The sequence below is a fragment of the Artibeus jamaicensis genome, unplaced genomic scaffold (assembly GCF_021234435.1).
Source record: "Artibeus jamaicensis isolate MK-2021 breed Jamaican fruit bat unplaced genomic scaffold, CSHL_Jam_final contig_548, whole genome shotgun sequence".
Taxonomy (NCBI): domain Eukaryota; kingdom Metazoa; phylum Chordata; class Mammalia; order Chiroptera; family Phyllostomidae; genus Artibeus; species Artibeus jamaicensis.
In genome coordinates, this window is record NW_026521883.1 from 4,936,686 (window position 1) to 4,956,301 (window position 19,616).

Consider the following 19,616-nt stretch of genomic DNA (forward strand, 5'->3'; position numbering starts at 1 on the left):
AGCCACTTTCAAGGCAGTCCCTGAGCTCCCACTCCTACTACTTTTCTCAGATTATTGAATTATTTCAACTAAGTTAGTCATGAATGCTAGTCTCTTGGCAGCTAAGTAGATAGAATGTTGAATGAGACAAGCTTTATTATTTTTTCTTTTCAAATTCTACATAATCAAAATGTAACTTGGGAGCTTGACTAGGTTAGGCTTATTAGACAAATGAATATCAGAATTGTTAGAGGAATAAATATTTCTTATCTTTTAAGGAGTCTCAAATACTTTCGGTTTTTGAAGTCAATATTAACTTTAAAGAAAAGTTATTTCTGAAATAGTATGATGCTGAACCATACCTTCAAACCATTTTCTCTCATCAGTGTCACTGGAAATGTGCTTGGCTATTTATTTTAATCTGTATCTTATCATCTGTCTTTATATATTAATCATTCTTACCATCGCCCTATGTCCATGCAGATTACCCTTCACGACCTAACAATTTAGTTTCATAGCTTTGTCACTTCTGAGGTCATTCTCTACTCTAAAATAGACACCTCTTATGGTCATATTCTGAATCTTTTTAACGTTTCAAATATACTTATTCCAAAGTTACTAATTCAGGCATCTCATTGATTCCTAAAAACAGTCTTCTCTCCTTTCTGCTTGCTTTATCAACTTTTTCCTCTGTCATCTTCTTTTAAAGTACTATCCTTTCCCTGTGCATAGCCCCTTTCTATCCTCTCTTTCCTCCTAATTTAAGCTTTCATCTTTCATGTACAATCCAGGTTCCTGTGAAGAGTATAGGCCACATAGGTAACACTATCCCCAATGTCCACCTTTTACTCCCATCAAAGACAAAAACCCAAAACCCCAAACCCCAAACCCTACCACTACCATCCCATCAAAAACCTTTTTTTATCACTTCTCAGCCTTTTAGCTAAGATCAAGTGTAAAAACCTCTTTTAAAATACAATACTTTCAAGAAGTTATCCTGGTTAGCAACCAATTTTTTTTTGCAGATATTATAGAGAGAAAAGTAAGAATATGTAAAGTTTAGGGCTAATGGAGAATGTAAGAAGGCATCTGCTCCATTAGCAGTAGTTATAAAACTTTGCCTTCTTTAGAATTAGGCCTCTGCTCTGGCTGTGCTTCAGAATTTAGCATGCATGTCAGAGGTTATTAACATCTTGTTCAGAGTGTCATGTTATATATAGTTTAAGTAATTTGGAGTTCAGCTGGTTTTTGTTTATACTGTGGGATTTGTGATAGGAATGAAAACTTGTTACTTGAGCTACCAAAGCAAATAGTACTGAATCATGTTTTTCTTCATGATTGGACATCAAAAAGAAAAAATGGACATCAAAAAGAAAAAAGCACTTAGCTTTTATGTGGACTTGCTTTTAGAACATAGAAATACCTTTGTTAAATGATACCTAGAATGTGGAAATTCCTTTGTTAAACTTGTATTATGGAAGATGGGTAACATATATAAAACATTGCCACTGTAAATTCTTGGTGAAATAATGGAACTACTTTAAGACAATTTATTTTGAAAACTGTTAGCAAGTACCCATTTGTACTCAAATTTACTGATTAAAAACATTCAAAAAATTAATAACCTAATCTGTAGGACATTGATGGCAATGCCCTGGTCAATTTATCCTGACTCACTGTTTATGATTTAATCTGCTCTTTTGTTTGATGTTTTAATTATCATAAATATTTCAGGTATTCTAAAAAAGGTAGGAAACAATATATGAGGGCTCATGAACAATAAAAGCATTATGAATAAAGTTGAAATCCTTTGTGTAATTGTCTCCAATCCCATTTCTCATCTTTCTCCCAAGCAATGCCAGTATCTTGTATTTGGTATTTACTAATCCTGTGTATGTCTTTATAATTTACATACATGTGAATATTCATAAGTAATATATATAGCATTGTTTTACATATTTTAAACTGTTTATATATCACCTACAACTTATTCTTTACTGAAATTGTTCCTGGCACTTGTTCAAGTTGATAAATATAGCTCTAGTTTGCTTATTTTAATTGTTATGTGGTGTTCAGCTGTATGAATACTCCATAATTTCTCTAGTGTCTTGATGATGAGCCTCTAGGTTGATTGGGACTTTTCACTCTTGCAAAGAGTGCTTCATGGAACAGCCCTATAAACGTATTCTTATATTCTGTTGTATGTAGAGTATATATCTTGGTATAGAAATCCTGGGTGTCTAGTATGTATAGCTTTAGTATTATGAGATATTAGATATTGACAATTGCTTTACAAAGTAGTTAACAATTTTTAGTTGTATATCAGTGTTTGAAATTTCTTGGGGTTTTTGTTTTTTTTTTTTCACATATTTACCCATTTGGTATCAGACTTTTGTTAGTCTAACAGAAATAAAATGCGATTTAATGGTGATTTAACATTCTTTTCCCTGAGTAAGAGATGAAGTTTTTTGTTTGTTTGGTTTTGTTTTTTATGCTTGGGTCTCTTCCCTTGTGAATTACCTCTCGTATATTTTCCCATTTATCTTTTGGGTTAATTGTGTTTTTCTTATAAACTGTTAAGAGTTTATAAGTAACTTTGATAATAATCCTTTGTAGGTTAAATTGCATTGATTTTTGGTTCCACAGGAAAGTTCAACCCTCTGAACTTGTAGGGAGTGTATGGACCAAAGAAGATAAAGAAATAAATTCTCCAAATTTATTAAAAATGATTCGTCATACTACAAATCTTACACTCTGGTTTGAAAAGTAAGTTTTTACTTACTCTGTCTCATTCTCAATAATCATAATATTAAGTCATATATGAGCTAAAATCTTTGCTGAAAATATATTTCTTCCTTTCTACATAAGGTGAAGAAAAAGAAATTGCTTTCTAAGCCATGCGTTGTTTATTTTTATTTTAGGTGCATTGTGGAAGCAGAAAATTTTGAGGAGCGGGTGGCAGTACTAAGTAGAATTATAGAAATTCTTCAAGTTTTTCAAGATTTGAATAATTTCAATGGTGTATTGGAGATAGTCAGTGCGGTAAATTCAGTGTCAGTATACAGACTAGATCATACCTTTGAGGTAAGTTTTAGGCTTATTATTTCATTATCTGCCCTTCCATTCTAAATGATAGTTTTGCTGGGTAGAGCAATCTCGGATGCAGATCTTTGCCTTTCATGACTTGGAATACTTCTTTCCAGCCCCTCTTGCCTGTAAGGTTTCTTTTGAGAAATCAGCTGATACTCTTATGGGAACTCCTTTGTAGGTTACTGTTTCCTTCTCTCTTGCTGCTTTTGATTCACTCATCTTTAATGTAATTATGATGTGTCTTGGTGTAAGGTTCCTTGGGTCCAACTTCTTTGGGACTCTGTGTTTCCTGGACTTCATGGAAGTCTATTTCCTTTGCCAGGTTGGGGAAGTTCTCCTTTATTATGTTTTCAACTAGGTTTTTAATTTCTTGTTCTTCCTCTTATCCTTCTGGCATCCCAATTATTCAGATGTTGGAATGTTTAAAGTTGTCCCACAGGTTCCTAAGCCTCTCCTCACTTTTTCGAATTCTTTATCTTTTCGTTCTCTTCTGGTTGAATGTTTATTTCTTCCTTCTACTCCAAATCATTCATTTGAGTCCCAGTTTCCTTCCTTTCACTGTTGGTTCCCTGTATATTTTTCTTTATTTCACTTCACATAGCCTTCATTTCTTCCTCTACTTTGCAACCATACTCAGTCATTTCTGTGAGCATCCTCATTACCAGTATTTTGAACTGTGCATCTGATAGGTTGGCTATCTCTCCATCACTTAGTTGTATTTTTTCTGGAGCTTTGATCTGTTCTTTCATTTGGGCCATATTTCTTTGTTTTCATGTGCCTGTAAGGGGCAGATCCTTAGATATTCACCAGTATGGGGCAACCCACTCACTGCGTTGTGGCTCTGATGTGGGGAAGTGGTCTGAGAAGAAACCATGCTGCTTTCTCGGCTCTCTGCCAGCTTTCAGTAACTTCCCCTGCTACCCACAGCAAATTGGGCCCTTCCATGCTGATTCCCAGGTGGGTAAGTTTGTGTACATTCTAGGACCATGTGGGTCTCTCCAACAGACTCTCCTGTGTAGCTGGGAGTTTCTCCTTCTGCCACAATCCCCACAGGTTTTTACAGCCAGAGGTTTTGAGACTTTATTTCCCTATGCTAGAACTGTGGGTTTTATGGTCTGTCTTGTTTCCCAGTTGTTCCTCCCAGTTTATCCTCATGCAAATGTGGGACCACCAGGTCTGCCAGCTGTCAGTTTGCCCACCCTGTCCTCCAGCTGCTGCCTTGCTGTGTCCTCTCCACCCTGGCTGCCTGTCTCAGCCCCTCCTACCAGTCTGAATGAATGTTTCTTCTATAACTCCTTGGTTGTTGGACTTCCATACAGTTCACTTTTCTGGCAGTTCTGGTTATTTTTTGTTTTTAAATTTGTTGTTGCCCTTCTTTTTGTTGTGCAAGGGGGCAAAATATATCTACCTGTGCCTCCATCTTGGCTGGAAGTCTATTTCTGTTTGGGGGGGTTTTAGGGTTTTTTTTGCTGTGATAAATAATTTAACATAACATCCACATACAGAAATCTTTGTAAGAATTTGATTATTTCCCTACAATAAATTTCTAGAGGTAGAATACCTGGGTCAGAGTATTTGTACATTTTAAGACTTTTGATACTATCATCAAAGTGCTCTCTAGCAAGATATAATAAATTCCCCTCGGTATTACCTTATTAAAAACTTATTTACAGATTTCATTGTCCAGAAAAACCCTTCTCATTTTTAAAACTTGTGTTTTTAAAAATGAGTAGTGAGGTTGAATATTTTACAATGTGTTTATTGGCCATTTTAATTTATTCTTTATAATTTATCTTTTTATATCTCTTTTAAATTTGGATGTTTACATTTCATTGATTTTTATCAACTTTTTATGTATTAAAGATAATAACATTAGGACAAATATTGCTCAAATACTCTTCACTGTCTATTTGTCTTTATCTGTTTTTTAATTAAAATATTTTTATATAATGGTTTTATATGTGGATGTTTTATCATTTTTATTTAATTAAATATATCAACTTTTGCATTTATGAATTTTTCCTTTGCTTTTGTACCTAGAAAGTCTTTTTGTATGTCTAAGTGAAGGATAACAATGTTAGAGGCACAGCCATGCAAATAATTGTGAATTTTTACAGTCTTTCTGGAAAGTGATCTGATATATATGTTAAAATTAAAATACATATAGTCTTAGGTTCAGAAATAAAAGTGCCAAACTATAAAGTTAATGTACAAACATGTGATTTCTATAGCATTAGTTGTAGTAACAGAAAACTAGAAATCCTGTATGTTCAATAAGAGAATAATTGAATATATTATTCTATACCTATAATGTAGACTATTGTTTAGCTATAGAAAAAAATGAGTAAGGGTCTGTGTGTATGTCTTGGAAGAATATTTGTGATATTTTTAGGGGGAAAGTTATTTTAAAATACATCAGAATAATGAGTACAATATGACTTCATTTTGATGTAACAAAACAGAATAAACATCTCTGGTCAGTGTGGCTCCGTTGGTTGGAGCATTGTCCTGTAACCAAAAGGTTTCAGATTTGATTCCTGGCCAAGGTACATACCTAGGTTGTAGGTTTGATACCTAGTCAGAGTACTTACGGAAGGCAACAAACCAGTGTTCTCTCTCTCACATCAATGTTTCTCTCTCTAAAAGCTAAAAAAATGTCCTTGGGTGAGGATTAAAAAGAAAAAGAACAAACACTAAACATATAAGTTGCGTGAGCATTGAGAAGAGTGAGGAACATATACTTTTCTTAACATTGGTTCTTTCAGTGGGTTGTGATTAAGGGCTGTAGAGGATAAACATCTTTCATTATGCATTTTTCTTCTTGGGTGTTTTTGTTTTGTTCATTTGTATGAACTTCTACTGGGTGAAGGGGGGCATAGAGGGAAAAATGTGGAAAACTGTAATAGCATATTCAATCAAATGTACTGTATTTTGCCATTTATAATTCACACATTTTTGTCCACATTTTTGAGGGAAAAATAAGGATGCACAGTATACATGGGAGTACTAATTCAGCATCCATATAAATGTTTTAATTCTTTTATTTATGCTTATGCATTAAAAGTATAACTCTAGAAAGCAATAACAATATCCATATGCAAAATAATACCCTGGAATATGAGAATTGGTTTTGTTTCTAAATATAAATAAATAAATAATTGAATTAAAAAGTTAAAATGAAAGATTTTTTTCTCTGAAAGTTTGGGCCAAAAACATGGGTGCTCATATGTGGGAGTGCATTACACACAGCAAAATATGACATTTGTTTAAAAAAGATATCAACAGTCAAATAGTGCCAAATATTATCTGTGTAATACATCAATTTCAATTCTGATTTTGAAATACTCTGTAGTATATTCATTTTGAAAGGTTGAGCTTTAGTTTCTTAAAATATTGTTTACAGAACAATATTTCTGAAAATATGTATAAGGTATAAAGAATAAAAATACAAAGCACACCTGTACACCTGACATCTAATTTATGAACTTTTACCAATTCAGTTTCATTTCCTGCCTCTTCAGAGCCAACTACTATTCTGAATTTAATGCTTATCATTTTCTTACTTTTTTCTATAGTTTTACAATTTACATCTTCAAACATATTATTATTTCATTTTGCATATTTCTTAATTTTATATAAATTTAACCCTTTAAAGACTTTTCACTAAGTATTATATTCCTAAAATTCCTGTGTCATTTCTTTTAGCTATAACTTACTCTTTTTCATAGCTGTGTCATAGTATAAGAATAAATTTACCAAAATTTATTTACTTATTTATTCATTAGTTAATGGTCATTTGGATTATTTCCACGGTGGGGTTATTATCAGCTATATGGCCATGAACATTTTCTACATATAATCTGGTACACATATGTCCAGAAAGTATCCAGCCACACAATAGGAAAAACAGAGGCATTTATTAAAGAAGATACAAGAAACATTGTACATAGGACAATGACACCTCAGTCCCCTTTGAAGTAAGCACCTTGGGACCTCACACAGTTTTCCCACCATCTCTTCTGCTGTTCAAAACACTCTGTAGAATCTTTTGTTGGAATTGCCATCAGCCGCCCTGTTGTATTTTTCTGAATCTCACTGACAGTCTGAAGCTTGTTCCCTTTCAAAGGTGATTTCAGTTTGGGGGAAAGCCAGAAATCTTAGGGCACCAAATTCTAGACTGTCTAAGAGCTCAGTGTCCTGGGTGATTTGGTATTTTGCCAACAAATCTGCATGAGATGTGATACATGAGCAGGTGCATTGTCGTGATGAAGCTATTAATCACCAGTTGCCCGTAGCTATGGCCATTTTTGTTGTGTTGTATCTTTCAACCAATGAAGAACTTGAGGTAGTACTCCTTATTGTTTGTCCTGGAGGGGTGACCCATGAAGTATAACGCCTTCCCAGCCAAAAAACACAGCAAACATGGTCTTGATCTTGCTGTGACTTTGCTGTGCCTTCTTTGTGTGTGGAGAGCCAAACTTCCACTGGGACAACTGGGCCTTTGTTTCCAGATTGTAGCTCTAGACCTACAATTCATCTGCAGTTATGATCTTTTGTAGGAAGTCTGGTTCATTGGTAGCAGGTGAATCAAGTCATTAGCAACTATAACAATATTTTTTCTGCTCTGGTAGCTGAAGCCCCAAAATGAATTTTGCCACAACCCATTTCATGCTAAGATCCTGCATCAAAATCTGGGACTCAGTAGTTTTTGGAATCCCCAGATCAGCTTCTAATTCTTGAGCTGTCAGTCACAGATCTTTGTTAACTGCAGCTGTATATGTTCAGTATTCTCAGGTGCTGTGCTTGTTGCAGGCCTCCCAGAATGTATATCACTTGCAACAGATTCTCAACCATCTTTGAAGTGTTTGTGCCATACTTTTATTTGTGCTGCACTCATTGTATTGTCCCTAAAACCTTTCTGAATCATCCAAATAGTTTCCATGGAGGAATGTTCCAGCTTAACGCAAAATTTGATGCAGATTTGTTGCCCTACTCGCTCAGTCATTTTGAATGTGACACCTACACAGTACACATGCTCACTCAGTGGCCTCTACCTCCCCCACTGACTAGTACAGTGAAGTCGTCATTGTTCATGCATGCGCATTCCAGGCCACTCTCCTTGACTGCCGGGTTACAGCCATGTTGCACAAACCATTCTCCTTATATTAAAAATGGCTGGAATTTCTCTGGACAAACCTTCTATATGCACAAATTAATTTATTTATATAGAAGTATAATTTCTGGTGATAGGATGTGAATAGTTTCAGCTTTACTAGATATTGCCAAATTGTTTTCCCAAGTAATTGTACCAGTTTACACTTTTACCAGAAATGTATGAGTTTAAGTGGTTTCACATTTTCACCAACACTTATTATTTTCAATTCTTCTAATTTTTCCAGTCTTGTGGTTTTGGTTTATAATTTCCTGATTCCTGATGAATTTAAACCTATTTTTCAATGTTTTTTTTTTGTATTTCTTCTTGTGGAAATTATATAACTTTTTTTTTGTTGTCCTTTTTATGAACCTCTACATGTTCTCTGATATACTGGATTTTAGTCCTTTGTTGGTTATGTGTGTTGTAAATAACTTTTTCAAGATTGATACTTCCCTTTTTTATGATATTGTTTAATGAACAAAAATTTGTAATGTAGTCAGATTTACTCATCTTTTCCTTTGTAATTTATGCCTTTTGGTTTCTTGTTTAACAGATTCTCCTATTATTTTAATGTTTTGTCTTTCACATTAAGTAAGTTCTTAATCCAGCTGGAAATAAGTTTTGAGTATGGGGTTTGCTGGGAGTCTGATTCCATTCTTGTTCCATCTGTCTAGCCAGCTGCTCTCACATACGCCCTGCAAGTTTATCCTTTCTCAAGTGATACATAGTGCCAGTTGTGTCATAAATTGAGTGTCCATAAATATGTGGACTTGTTTCTTGTTTCTTTACTGTGGTTCTTTGATGTTATTCTTGCACAAGTGTCACATGTCTAAAGTACCATAACTTTATACTGTTTCTTGCTATAGTAGGGCAAGTCCCCACCAATCTTGCTCTTTATCAAGAGTTACTACTCTTGACCCTTTGTTCTTCTATATAAACTTTAAAATCAATTTAAGTTTCATTTTTTTAAAAGTTGGGATTTTGATAGGACTTGCACTTCTCCAAAATTAGTTAGTGAAGAGCTGACATTTTTATAATGGGTCTTCCCAGACATGACATGAGTATGATATTTATTTATTTATTTAATAAGGTTTATTTTTTTCTTTTTTAATATTTTATTTATTGATTTTAGAAAGAAAGGAAGGAAGGCAGGGAGAGAAAGAGAAACATCAATTTGTTATTCCACTTTTTTATGCATTCACTGGTTGCTTCTTGTATGTGCCCCGACTGGATTATCGAACCCACCACAGTCTTGGCATACTGTGATGACACTCTAACCAACTCAGCTACCTGCCCAGGGCCAGTTTACGGTTTTCTTGATGGAGCTCTGACACCTCTTTGTTTCGATTTGTAATAAGTTAAAAAGGAATGCATTGAATGGCTCTCAACAAGTATAATGTTTGCATTGTGTGTGTGTGCTATCAGGTTAAAAATAATGTAATTAATTTTAATAAGAAAATAAAATAATAAAATATAAAAGAAATTATTCTGCTTGACATATTTAATTTTTGTTTAGTTCTCTCCCTACCACAGCCTTCTCCTCCTTACCAAAACCTTGCCTTATCCTCAAAAGATTTTTTAATGGAAAAATATTTGAGTACTAAAGGATTATATTTCTTTCCTAAAGCTATAACTTGAAACTCTAGGTTAATCGGATTTATAAATAATGAGGTCCTGGGGGCAGGGGAGACTGGGATGGGAAAAATAGACAAAAAACTGTACTTGAAAAATAACTAAATAAAATTAATTATTAAAAAATAATAATAATAATGAGGTCCTGAGAAAGAATTTTTTATTGCTTAATCCTTTGACTTATATTAGAAAAACTAGTTTTTTAAGTTTTATATTGATACACATCAGAAGAAAAATCATTTCAGGCAAGTACAGAAAGAAATACTATCTCTTAATTTAGAAATTGTTTTTTCAAATATTTGCAAAATTCTATAAAATTCAAAGCTCTGCATTCATAAAATATGATTGAATTGTAAAAATAAATTATGCTCAATTTATATATTTGCAAGGCATTGCAGGAAAGAAAAAGGAGAATTTTGGATGAAGCTGTGGAATTAAGTCAGGATCACTTTAAAAAATACCTAGCAAAACTTAAGTCAATCAATCCACCTTGCGTGCCTTTTTTTGGTAAGTTACTAAATATGGGTTTATATAGGGGGAGAGTTGGTTGTATAAAAAAGACACCATCCTTTAGAGACAGATCATTGTTATTTTATCTCTGAAAACATCTATTTTTATTAGCTGTCTATTAATAAATAATACTTAAACTTTCTGTTTCCTTACCTATAAAATGAATATTATGATAATTACCTCACAGAGTTGTTTTACAGAGCTCTGTGGGTTCTCTCCCATAATAGCACATATTTCATTCATGAGGCCTCCATCCTCATGACTTAAGCACCTCCTGGAGGCCCCACTTTCAGTACCATCACCTTGGGCATTAGGATTTCAACACACGAATTTTGAACATTCAGACTATAGCATTCATGCATGCACACACATGTACACCCTGTTGTGATAACAAAAAATATGTCCATACATTCCCAAATATCCCCTGAGGGGACAAAATTGCCCCCAGTGAGAACTACCAATTTAAATGAATCAGTAATTATGCATGGAAAAAGAACTAAAAACTTTCTTACTGCCCAGAATGAGGAATAATTCTTTTTTTAATCTAAATTATGGGCATTGGGACACAGAAATAGTTTATAAATCTATATAGTCTTATTAATCAGAATTGACTTAAAATTTATTGATCAGTAATCATTTAATATCATTAGCACTAGATATGTATAACCAAATATGAAAATGGTTAGAATAGATTTAATACTTAAAATTTAGACTTTGTGAATGAATCCTCCCTTTTATTTTAGACTATTAGTCTAAGAAATGACAAATTAAGCTTTTTTCAAAACCCTAATATTCTTTTTGTTTTAAATTGTTTTCGTGTTAAATTCTTAATGTAGAATTAATTATTAAGTACGAGAGACTTACCAACATTTTAGGAGTAAGTTGCTAAATTATAGGTTGTCTTTTAACTTTTTTAAACAGATTGTTTTCCCAAATGGTTAAATAACAACTGTATAACTTTTATTCCAATACTTTTTTTAACTAGGAATATATTTAACAAATATTCTGAAGACTGAAGAAGGGAATAATGATTTTTTAAAAAAGAAAGGGAAAGATTTAATCAATTTCAGTAAGAGGAGGAAAGTGGCTGAAATTACTGGAGAAATTCAGCAATATCAGAATCAACCTTACTGTTTACGGATAGAATCAGAAATGAGGGTAAATATTTTCTTTGCTTATCTTTAAAAGAGAACATGTTAAATCTTCTGCCATCTCTAAAAAATATCATAATCACATATTCTATATTTTTTATGAAAACAGTCAGTAAATAATCAGTAGATAAAAGTGATAAATATTAGATATTCTGCTCTAACAATCTGAAGTTATTATTAGGTATCTTAGCTTGAAAGTATTGCTTCTTTGTGTAATTGGTTCAGGTAACACTTGCAAAAAGTATATGACAAAATGGAACATAAGAAGCTTTCTGATCTTCATACAGTAAAAAAATCTACTAGTGCTATCATTGATAGCCATTTTAGACATTTTATGTGCCAATAAAACATTAAGTAATTAATCCTTTTGTAAGAATACTGGGTTTAAATGGGAAGTTGCTGATAGAATGATATGTATATATACATTGCAGAAACTGGTTTTTAAACATTCTATCGATGTTTATGAGCAATATTGAGCTATTTTGAACAGTAACTCATAGTATTGATTCTGTGGTATTTTAGAATGTGGAATACCTTCTAAATTAGAATAAATTATAATAACTTATGTTAAATGAATTTTATTATACTTATTTGAAATTCAGAACATAAAATAATGGTTGATCAGAATCAATTCACTTGTCTCATTAAAAACTGGGCTAAAATTTCAGATGTAGTCTGCAGGTTGGCCATATTGAGTTGACCATCACTCCTACCCTCTTAAATTATAAAGTGGTAACTGTTCTTTGTTTTCAGTTCAAAACAAAATACCCTAAAGTCCTAAGAAAGAATGACTTAAAGTTTAAAATATGCCACTATGAAAACATAAACAAATACTGGCTCTAAAGAATATGGTGATAAGCTATTTCATATCATTCCCTCATCATTGGGCCAGCCATCTTTGATGTGGAATTTCATAGGGCTAAGCAAATATGTTCTTGAAATCCAGATTAGAGTTCACAATATATTTCCCCCATAGAAATAATTTTACATTGTATTTGGTTATACTTGAAATAGTACTGTTAGCATTCTTATCTCAGTAACTTCTAATAGGTTTTTATGACCTAGACTAGACTTCCTGCCATTTTATAAATCATTCTTTTGGGGATGAGGAGGGGTGGGGCACAGAGAATGCTTTCTTTATGATTGAGTCAAAGTAAATTTCAAATGTAGATAAAATAGCTACAATAGCTACTTTTCAAACCATAGTTAATCAAGCTAAATTGTATTAAAAAGAAGAGCAAACAATGAGAAAAACAAGAATGCTGCTGTTATAAGTTCACAAAAGTCTTTAAATTACTATTGGTTCATATGACTTAACATAGTTAACCTAACTTGTTTCAATATAGTGTAAATTTATTGAAATTGACAGAATGCCTTAAAAGTGGAAGAATTTTACCCTAGAAATTTTATAGCTCATTTTGTTTACTGCTAAAGATAAAACCCGGTACTTGTTTTTATATATGATTCTAACTAAACCACTTTAAAATTAAATGAAGCTAAATCCAGTAATTTGCTTCTAAGGAATGTTTCTAAGGAAATCATCACAAATGAATAGAAAAATTTATGCACAGGGAGGTAATAATAACAATAATTATTATGATAGCAAAAAATTAGAAGGTACCTATATGGATAGCTACCTATATGGAGAATTGGTAAAATAAATTTTGGAACATCCATCTGATGAAATATTATAGCGCTAATATTTATATTTTATAAAATAAGTAAACCACATGAAAAAATAATTGAATATATTGAATATAAATTTTAAAAGGTTAAAAACAACTACAGCATATCCTAATTTTGCAGAAAAATATGTAATATATATATCCATGTATATATTCGCACACACAGTTAAGGATAGTCTAACAGTGAAATGTTAACAGTGAGATCTCTGGTTAAATGAGATTACTATTTGTCTTTTTGCACTTTACTAAATCATCTAAGTTTTCTACCCTAAACACTTAAATTTAAGCTTAGGAAATATCTCCTAAAGAAAAAAGTTTATTTTGTTAGATAAGTTTGTTTATAATTGTTCTTGAAATCGCTTCTGAATAGACCCTCTTCTAGTTTATCTCTACTCTTTTTCTGATTGTCAAAGTTTCACTGCAGATTATAACTATAATTCTGTTGTAAACACTTTTTGATAACTAACTGGTAATGATCATTTTGTTGTAATAATGAATAAGAATAATATTAACTGAGGGATACTGAGCCATTATGTGGTAATAAATGAAAATCTGTTCATCTTCTTAACAGAATTCTTAAGACTAGAATATGTAACTTCCAAAGAAATGAACAGAATGTTATTCAAAAGTAGAATGGTTAGAATCAACAATCCTTGTGGACTTTTCAGGCATTATGATCTCTTCATTTGCTGACAATTTTTTATATTAAACTGATGAAATGAATGTTTTCATAAGATCTAAAATGTATACTTAATGAATATTTAATTCCAGCGGTTCTTTGAAAACCTTAATCCCATGGGAAGTGCTTCTGAAAAAGAGTTTACAGATTATTTGTTCAACAAGTCACTAGAAATTGAACCTCGAAACTGCAAACAGCCACCTCGATTTGTAAGTTTATTACAATTTTAGAAAAAGTGTTTTTAAAACAATATTATCTTTAATGTTTAACAGCCTGTTTCTATTAAACTTGTAATTTGCTTGAATAGCTGTTTTTATGTTTTTGCTTTGCAGCACTATACTATTTCTAAAATTACATATACTGTGAGGAAAACATTAGCCTTTTGATAAAATCTGGTTTACCTTTTATCTTAGTACCATTTATTTACCTGTTCAGTTTTTATCCTTCCTAATGTAACTGTGAGAAAGCGAGAACCTAAATGACAGGTAGCCGGATGGAACAGGAAACAAAAAGACCTGAGAAGGAGTAAGCATATATGTCATGGTTCTTCTGGCTTGACCATGACTCCTGCCATTAGAGCACCATGGTCTTTGGTTGTCACTAGAACCCACCCATATTGCTAAAATTTTTTACTGCAATTCCTAGTTATTCCTGGGGTTTGCAGTGATGGCAGAAATAGTAGCAGACCAATTCTTATTAGTTAAAAGTGAAGCCAAATGTGAAAGGAAGTAAAAACACACCAATTTTGGGTCAAGCAATATGTTTATAGTTTCATATTATCTTATTTCCACAACACTTGTATGATATACATCTTACTCTAATTTACAAATATAAAAACTGGGGCTTAAAGGAGTTAAATAACTTTTTCAAGGCTGCATAGCTAAGATATTGACATACTTGAGATTTTTTAAATATATTTTATTGATTATGCCATTACAGTTGTCCCATTTCCCCCCTTTATTCCCCTCTACCCTGCACACCCCCTCCCCCCATTCCCCCCCTTTAGTTCATGTACATATGTCACAAGTCCTTTAGCTTCTACATTTCCCATATTATTCTTGCCCTCCCCCCTCTCTATTTTCTACCTACCATCTAATGCTATTTACTCTCTGTACCTTTTCCCCCCTTCTCCTCCTTCCACTCCCCTGTTGTTAACCCTCCTTGTGATCTCCATTTCTATGGTTCCACTCCTGATATAGTTGTCCTCTTAGTTTGCTTTTGTTTTAGGTGTGGTTCTTAATAACTGTGAGTTTGCTGTCCTTTCACTGTTCATCTTTTTTATCTTCTTTTTCTTAGATAAGTCCCTTTAACATTTCATATAATAAGGGCTTGGTGATGATGAACTCCTTGAACTTGACCTTATTTGAGAAGCACTTTATCTACCCTTCCATTCTAAATGAAAGCTTTGCTGGATAGAGCAATCTTGGTTGTAGGTCTTTGGATTTCATGACTTGGAATACTTCTTTCCAGCCCCTTCTTGCCTGTAAGGTCTCTTTGAGAAATCAGCTGACAATCTAATGGGAACTCCTTTGTAGGTGACTGTCCCCTTATCTCTTGCTGCTTCTAGGATTCTCTCCTTCATTTTAATCTTGGTTAGTGTAATTATGATGTGCCTTAATGTGTTCCTTCTTGGGTCTACCTTCTTTGGGACTCTCTGAATTTCCTGGACTTCGTGGAAGTCTATTTCCTTTGCCAGATTGGGGAACTTCTCCTTTGTTATTTGTTCAAATAAGTTTTCCACTTGTTGCTGTTCCTCTTCCCCTTCTGGTACCCCTATAATTCGGATGTTGGAGCATTTAAAGATGTCTTAGAGGTTCCTAAGCCTCTCCTCATTTTTTTGAATTCTTGCTTCTTCAGTCTTTTCTGTTTGGTCATTTCTTTCTTCCTTCAGGTCCACTTCATTGATTTTAGTCCCAGATTTGTTTCCATTACTATTGGTTTTCTGTGCAATTTGCTTCATTTCACTTAGTGTAGCCTTCATTTTTTCATCTAATTTGCGACTAAAAGCAACCAGTTCTGTGAGCATCCTGATCACCAGTGTTTTGAACTGTGCATCAGATAGGTTAGTTATCTCTTTGTTGCTTAGAAGTATTGGCTCTGGGGCTTTGAGCTGTTTTTTCGGCTTGAGCCATAATGTTTTGGTCTGTTTGTGCCTGTTAAGTATGAGGGGTGAAAGCTTAGGTGTTTACTGGGGCAGGTCAGCCCAGTCGCTGGGTTGTGACTGGGGGCAGGGTCAGAGAGGGAGCTATGGTGTTTTTCCCTCTCTGTCTTGGATTTCGGTCCCCTCTGCCACTTCCCACAAGCAAATTGGGTCTTTCTGGTGTTGGTTCCTGGGTGGGTGAGCTTGAGTTCATTCTAGGACCCTGTGGGTCTCCCCAATGAACTGTCCTGTGGGGCTAGGAGCCTCTCCCAGCACCTCAGCCCCCTTAAGTTTTTTCAATCAGTGCTTTTAGGCTTTATTTCCCATCGCTGGGGACCTGGGTTGCTCAGTCTGTCTCACTGACCATTTTTAAACCTGCCTGGTTTCTCTGTGCACAAATGTGTGTCCGTGGTCAACCAGCTAGCCGCCTTGCGAGCCTTACTGGGTTTCCATCTAACCACCCCCCCAACCCCACCTCTCCACCACCCATTGCCAGTCACTGCCTCCTCCTGCCAGGACCCCTCTCCAAAGCCACAGACTCCGCCCCTGGATGAATAAGTTTGTTGTTGTCCAGTACAGTTTACTTTTCTGTCTGTTTGGTTGCGTTTTTGTTTCTCAGTTGTTGTTGTCCTTAAATTTGGTTGTGCGAGGAGGCACAGTGTTTTCACCTATAGCTCCATGTTGGCTGGGACATACTTGAGATTTTAACTCAAGTTATTTGAATCCAAGTTTCATGGTTTTTCATTAGATTATGAGAATTTCAAAAAGGGAGCAGATGTTTAGGTGGGAGACAATAATAGCAGTTTCTCTAAAGACTTTAAGTGGTGTTGTCTGATTGATCTTTGTCACAAACATCGATGTTTCCCTTTTTTTCTCACCCCTCTTCCCCTCTGTCTAAAAATAAATAATAAATAAATATCAAGTACTGTTACACAGGTTGGTCATTTACTATTACGAAGGAAAAAACAGGGTCTCCTTTTATTTTCTGAAGCACTTATTATAATATGTTGCATATATTAAGTCCATTCTAAATATTTGTGAAATCTGTGATTTAAAGAAGTTTAGGTTTAAGTGTTTTGAGAGCAAAAAGTTATTCACACAGATTTTTAAAAATTTTATTTACATAGTATGAAAGGAAGTTTACTTATGTTCAAGTCCATCTTAAAATTAAGCCAATCAAAGCTAAAGTTTTCTTTTTTAATTGATTTTTTTGGGGTGACATTGCTTAATAAAACAATACAGATTTCAAGTATACAACTCAATAAAACATTAGCTACATGCTACATCATGTGCTCATCGCCCAAAGTAATCTCTTTCCATCCCCATTTATCCCTCATTTGCCCACTTCCACCTCACCTGCCCTCAGTGCCCACTCCCTCTGGTGTCACCATACTGTTGTCCCTGCCTGTGTGTCATATATCCAAAGTGTGCTACTAGAATGCTACAGGCTGTTTTTCAGCTACAGGCTGAAATTTACAAATTGGGGAATTCATTGTACTCTTGTAACTGTATTCTAAGAATTACTTAACTAGCACTAAGTCATAAAAATAAACTACATCCAAATTAATAATGATAATTATGTTTGCTTTTCCTAGCCCAGGAAATCAACTTTCTCTTTAAAATCTCCTGGAATAAGGCCTAATACAGGCCGACATGGCTCTACCTCAGGCACTTTAAGAGGTCATCCAACACCATTAGAAAGAGAACCGTGTAAAATAAGCTTTAGTCGGATTGCTGAAACTGAGCTTGAATCAACAGTGTCGGCACCAACCTCTCCAAATACACCGTCTACTCCCCCAGTATCTGCTTCTTCAGACCTTAGTGTGTTTATAGATGTGGATCTCAACAGTTCCTGTGGTATGTATTTGATGTAAACCATTTGGTAAAGAAAGGAATCTTGCGTTTAAGATAATTCTCATCATTTTAATTAGGAAACTATAGAACTCTTTTAAAGCTGTTAGCATGGAAAGTGACAGTAAAATGTGAAAATCGTGATTAACACAAGACAATAAAGCATCATTCGTGCATTGTTTATGCATATTATTTTCTTATATATTCATTCAACAAAGATTTATTTTAGTACCTTTTGGGCATCACTACTACTCTAACAAGAGCAATATACAATAAGAAAACAAGCAGATAAGTTTTGTGAAGGAAATTTAAAAAGAGACTGATAGAGAGGAAACGAATGCTGATAAAGGAAAAGCATTCCAGCTACAGAGTGCTGGGTTCATTTCTTTAAAAACAAACATGGCAAAAGATGATGATGAAGTTCTGTACTTTGTGTTACTTTATGCATGCATCCTTTAAAAATAAAAACCATACATATCTTCCTTTTCAAATTAATTTTTCTCATTCCAATAGGCAGCAATAGCATCTTTGCTCCAGTTCTCTTGCCACAGTCAAGTAAGTAAGAATTTGAGTTGATTCTGATGAAATGACTACAAAAATAATAAAGTTGATTAAATTTGTATATGAGTATTTTGGGTTTCGTAACATTTAAAAATTTAATATGTGAGTGAAGTTTTTATAGTAAATTGAATTACTTGCTTACAACTGTGTACTATTTAAACTTTACTATAGTTTATTTTCATCATTTTATAACCTGTCTATGTTCTAGGGGCTGTGTGACCACTGAACAAATATTTAGCATCTGTAAGCTTGTTAGCGATCAAATGAGGTAACTACGTAGAGCATCTACCACATTACTTGGCCCTGAATGAGGAGTGGTTTTATATCAGTTACTGTATTTTTCAGACTATACGACACACTTTTTTTACCACATTTTTTGCTTCAAAATTTTTTTCCCTATTTTCTTCCTCTAAAACCTAGGTGTGTCTGGGGTGTGCACCATAAGACGCACCTAGGTTTTAGAGGAGGAAAATGGGGGAAAAAAGTTTTGAAGCAAAAAATGTGGTTAAAAAGAAAGTGTGTCTTATAGTCTGAAAAATATGGTATCTCTTCTCTTCCCTACCCCTTCCAGCTCATTATCCTATAATTTACTAAATGTTAATCAGGTTCCCAAACTAGCCCTTGATTGCTTATTTTTTTCACATGATCTTTTAAAGTAGTATTTTAAGTAAAACACTATTCTGCCACTCTATTTTTTTAATCCTCATCTGAGGATCTGTTTTTATTGGTTTTAGAGAGAGACAAAAAGGAGGGAGAAATTGATGTGAGAAACATCGATCAGTTGTATGCCATACATGTCCTGACTGGGGATTGAACCCGCAATCTAGGTTTGTGCTCTGACCAGGAATCTAACCTACAACCTTTTGATATACAGTGTTCCAACCAACTGAGCCACCTTTCCAGGGCTCTGCCATTCTTAACTATTTCATAATTTATGACACATGTCATCCTTCTTTCTATAGACATTTGTTTAAAACAATATAACTCAGGAAGGACATAGCAGCTTTGGGGATAATTCTCCCAATCTGGAGGACTTCTGCTTCTATCATAGTAATGTTTATGATTTAGATAGTAGCAAGAGAGTACCTGTCTTATGAGAAAAGTAAGTTTATTCTTTTAAATATTTAATTTCAAACTTTATTTTAATGTCTTAAAAAGTAAATAATGCTAAAACACTTGAAAT

The 19,616-nt window shown here is 33.8% G+C and overlaps 1 protein-coding gene across 2 annotated transcripts in view; it reads left to right on the forward strand.

Moving 5' to 3' along the window:
- The window catches only part of SOS2 (SOS Ras/Rho guanine nucleotide exchange factor 2), a 98,996-nt gene that overhangs the window by 71,494 nt on the left and 7,886 nt on the right, over positions 1-19,616 (forward strand). For both annotated transcript variants that reach the window (XM_037155598.2, XM_053670012.1), the window contains 7 exons: positions 2,626-2,745; positions 2,901-3,063; positions 10,246-10,363; positions 11,352-11,524; positions 13,974-14,090; positions 17,617-17,878; positions 18,386-18,427. In XM_037155598.2, coding sequence (XP_037011493.2) covers positions 2,626-2,745; positions 2,901-3,063; positions 10,246-10,363; positions 11,352-11,524; positions 13,974-14,090; positions 17,617-17,878; positions 18,386-18,427 — 995 coding nt within the window. The remainder of the gene's footprint in view (positions 1-2,625; positions 2,746-2,900; positions 3,064-10,245; positions 10,364-11,351; positions 11,525-13,973; positions 14,091-17,616; positions 17,879-18,385; positions 18,428-19,616) is intronic.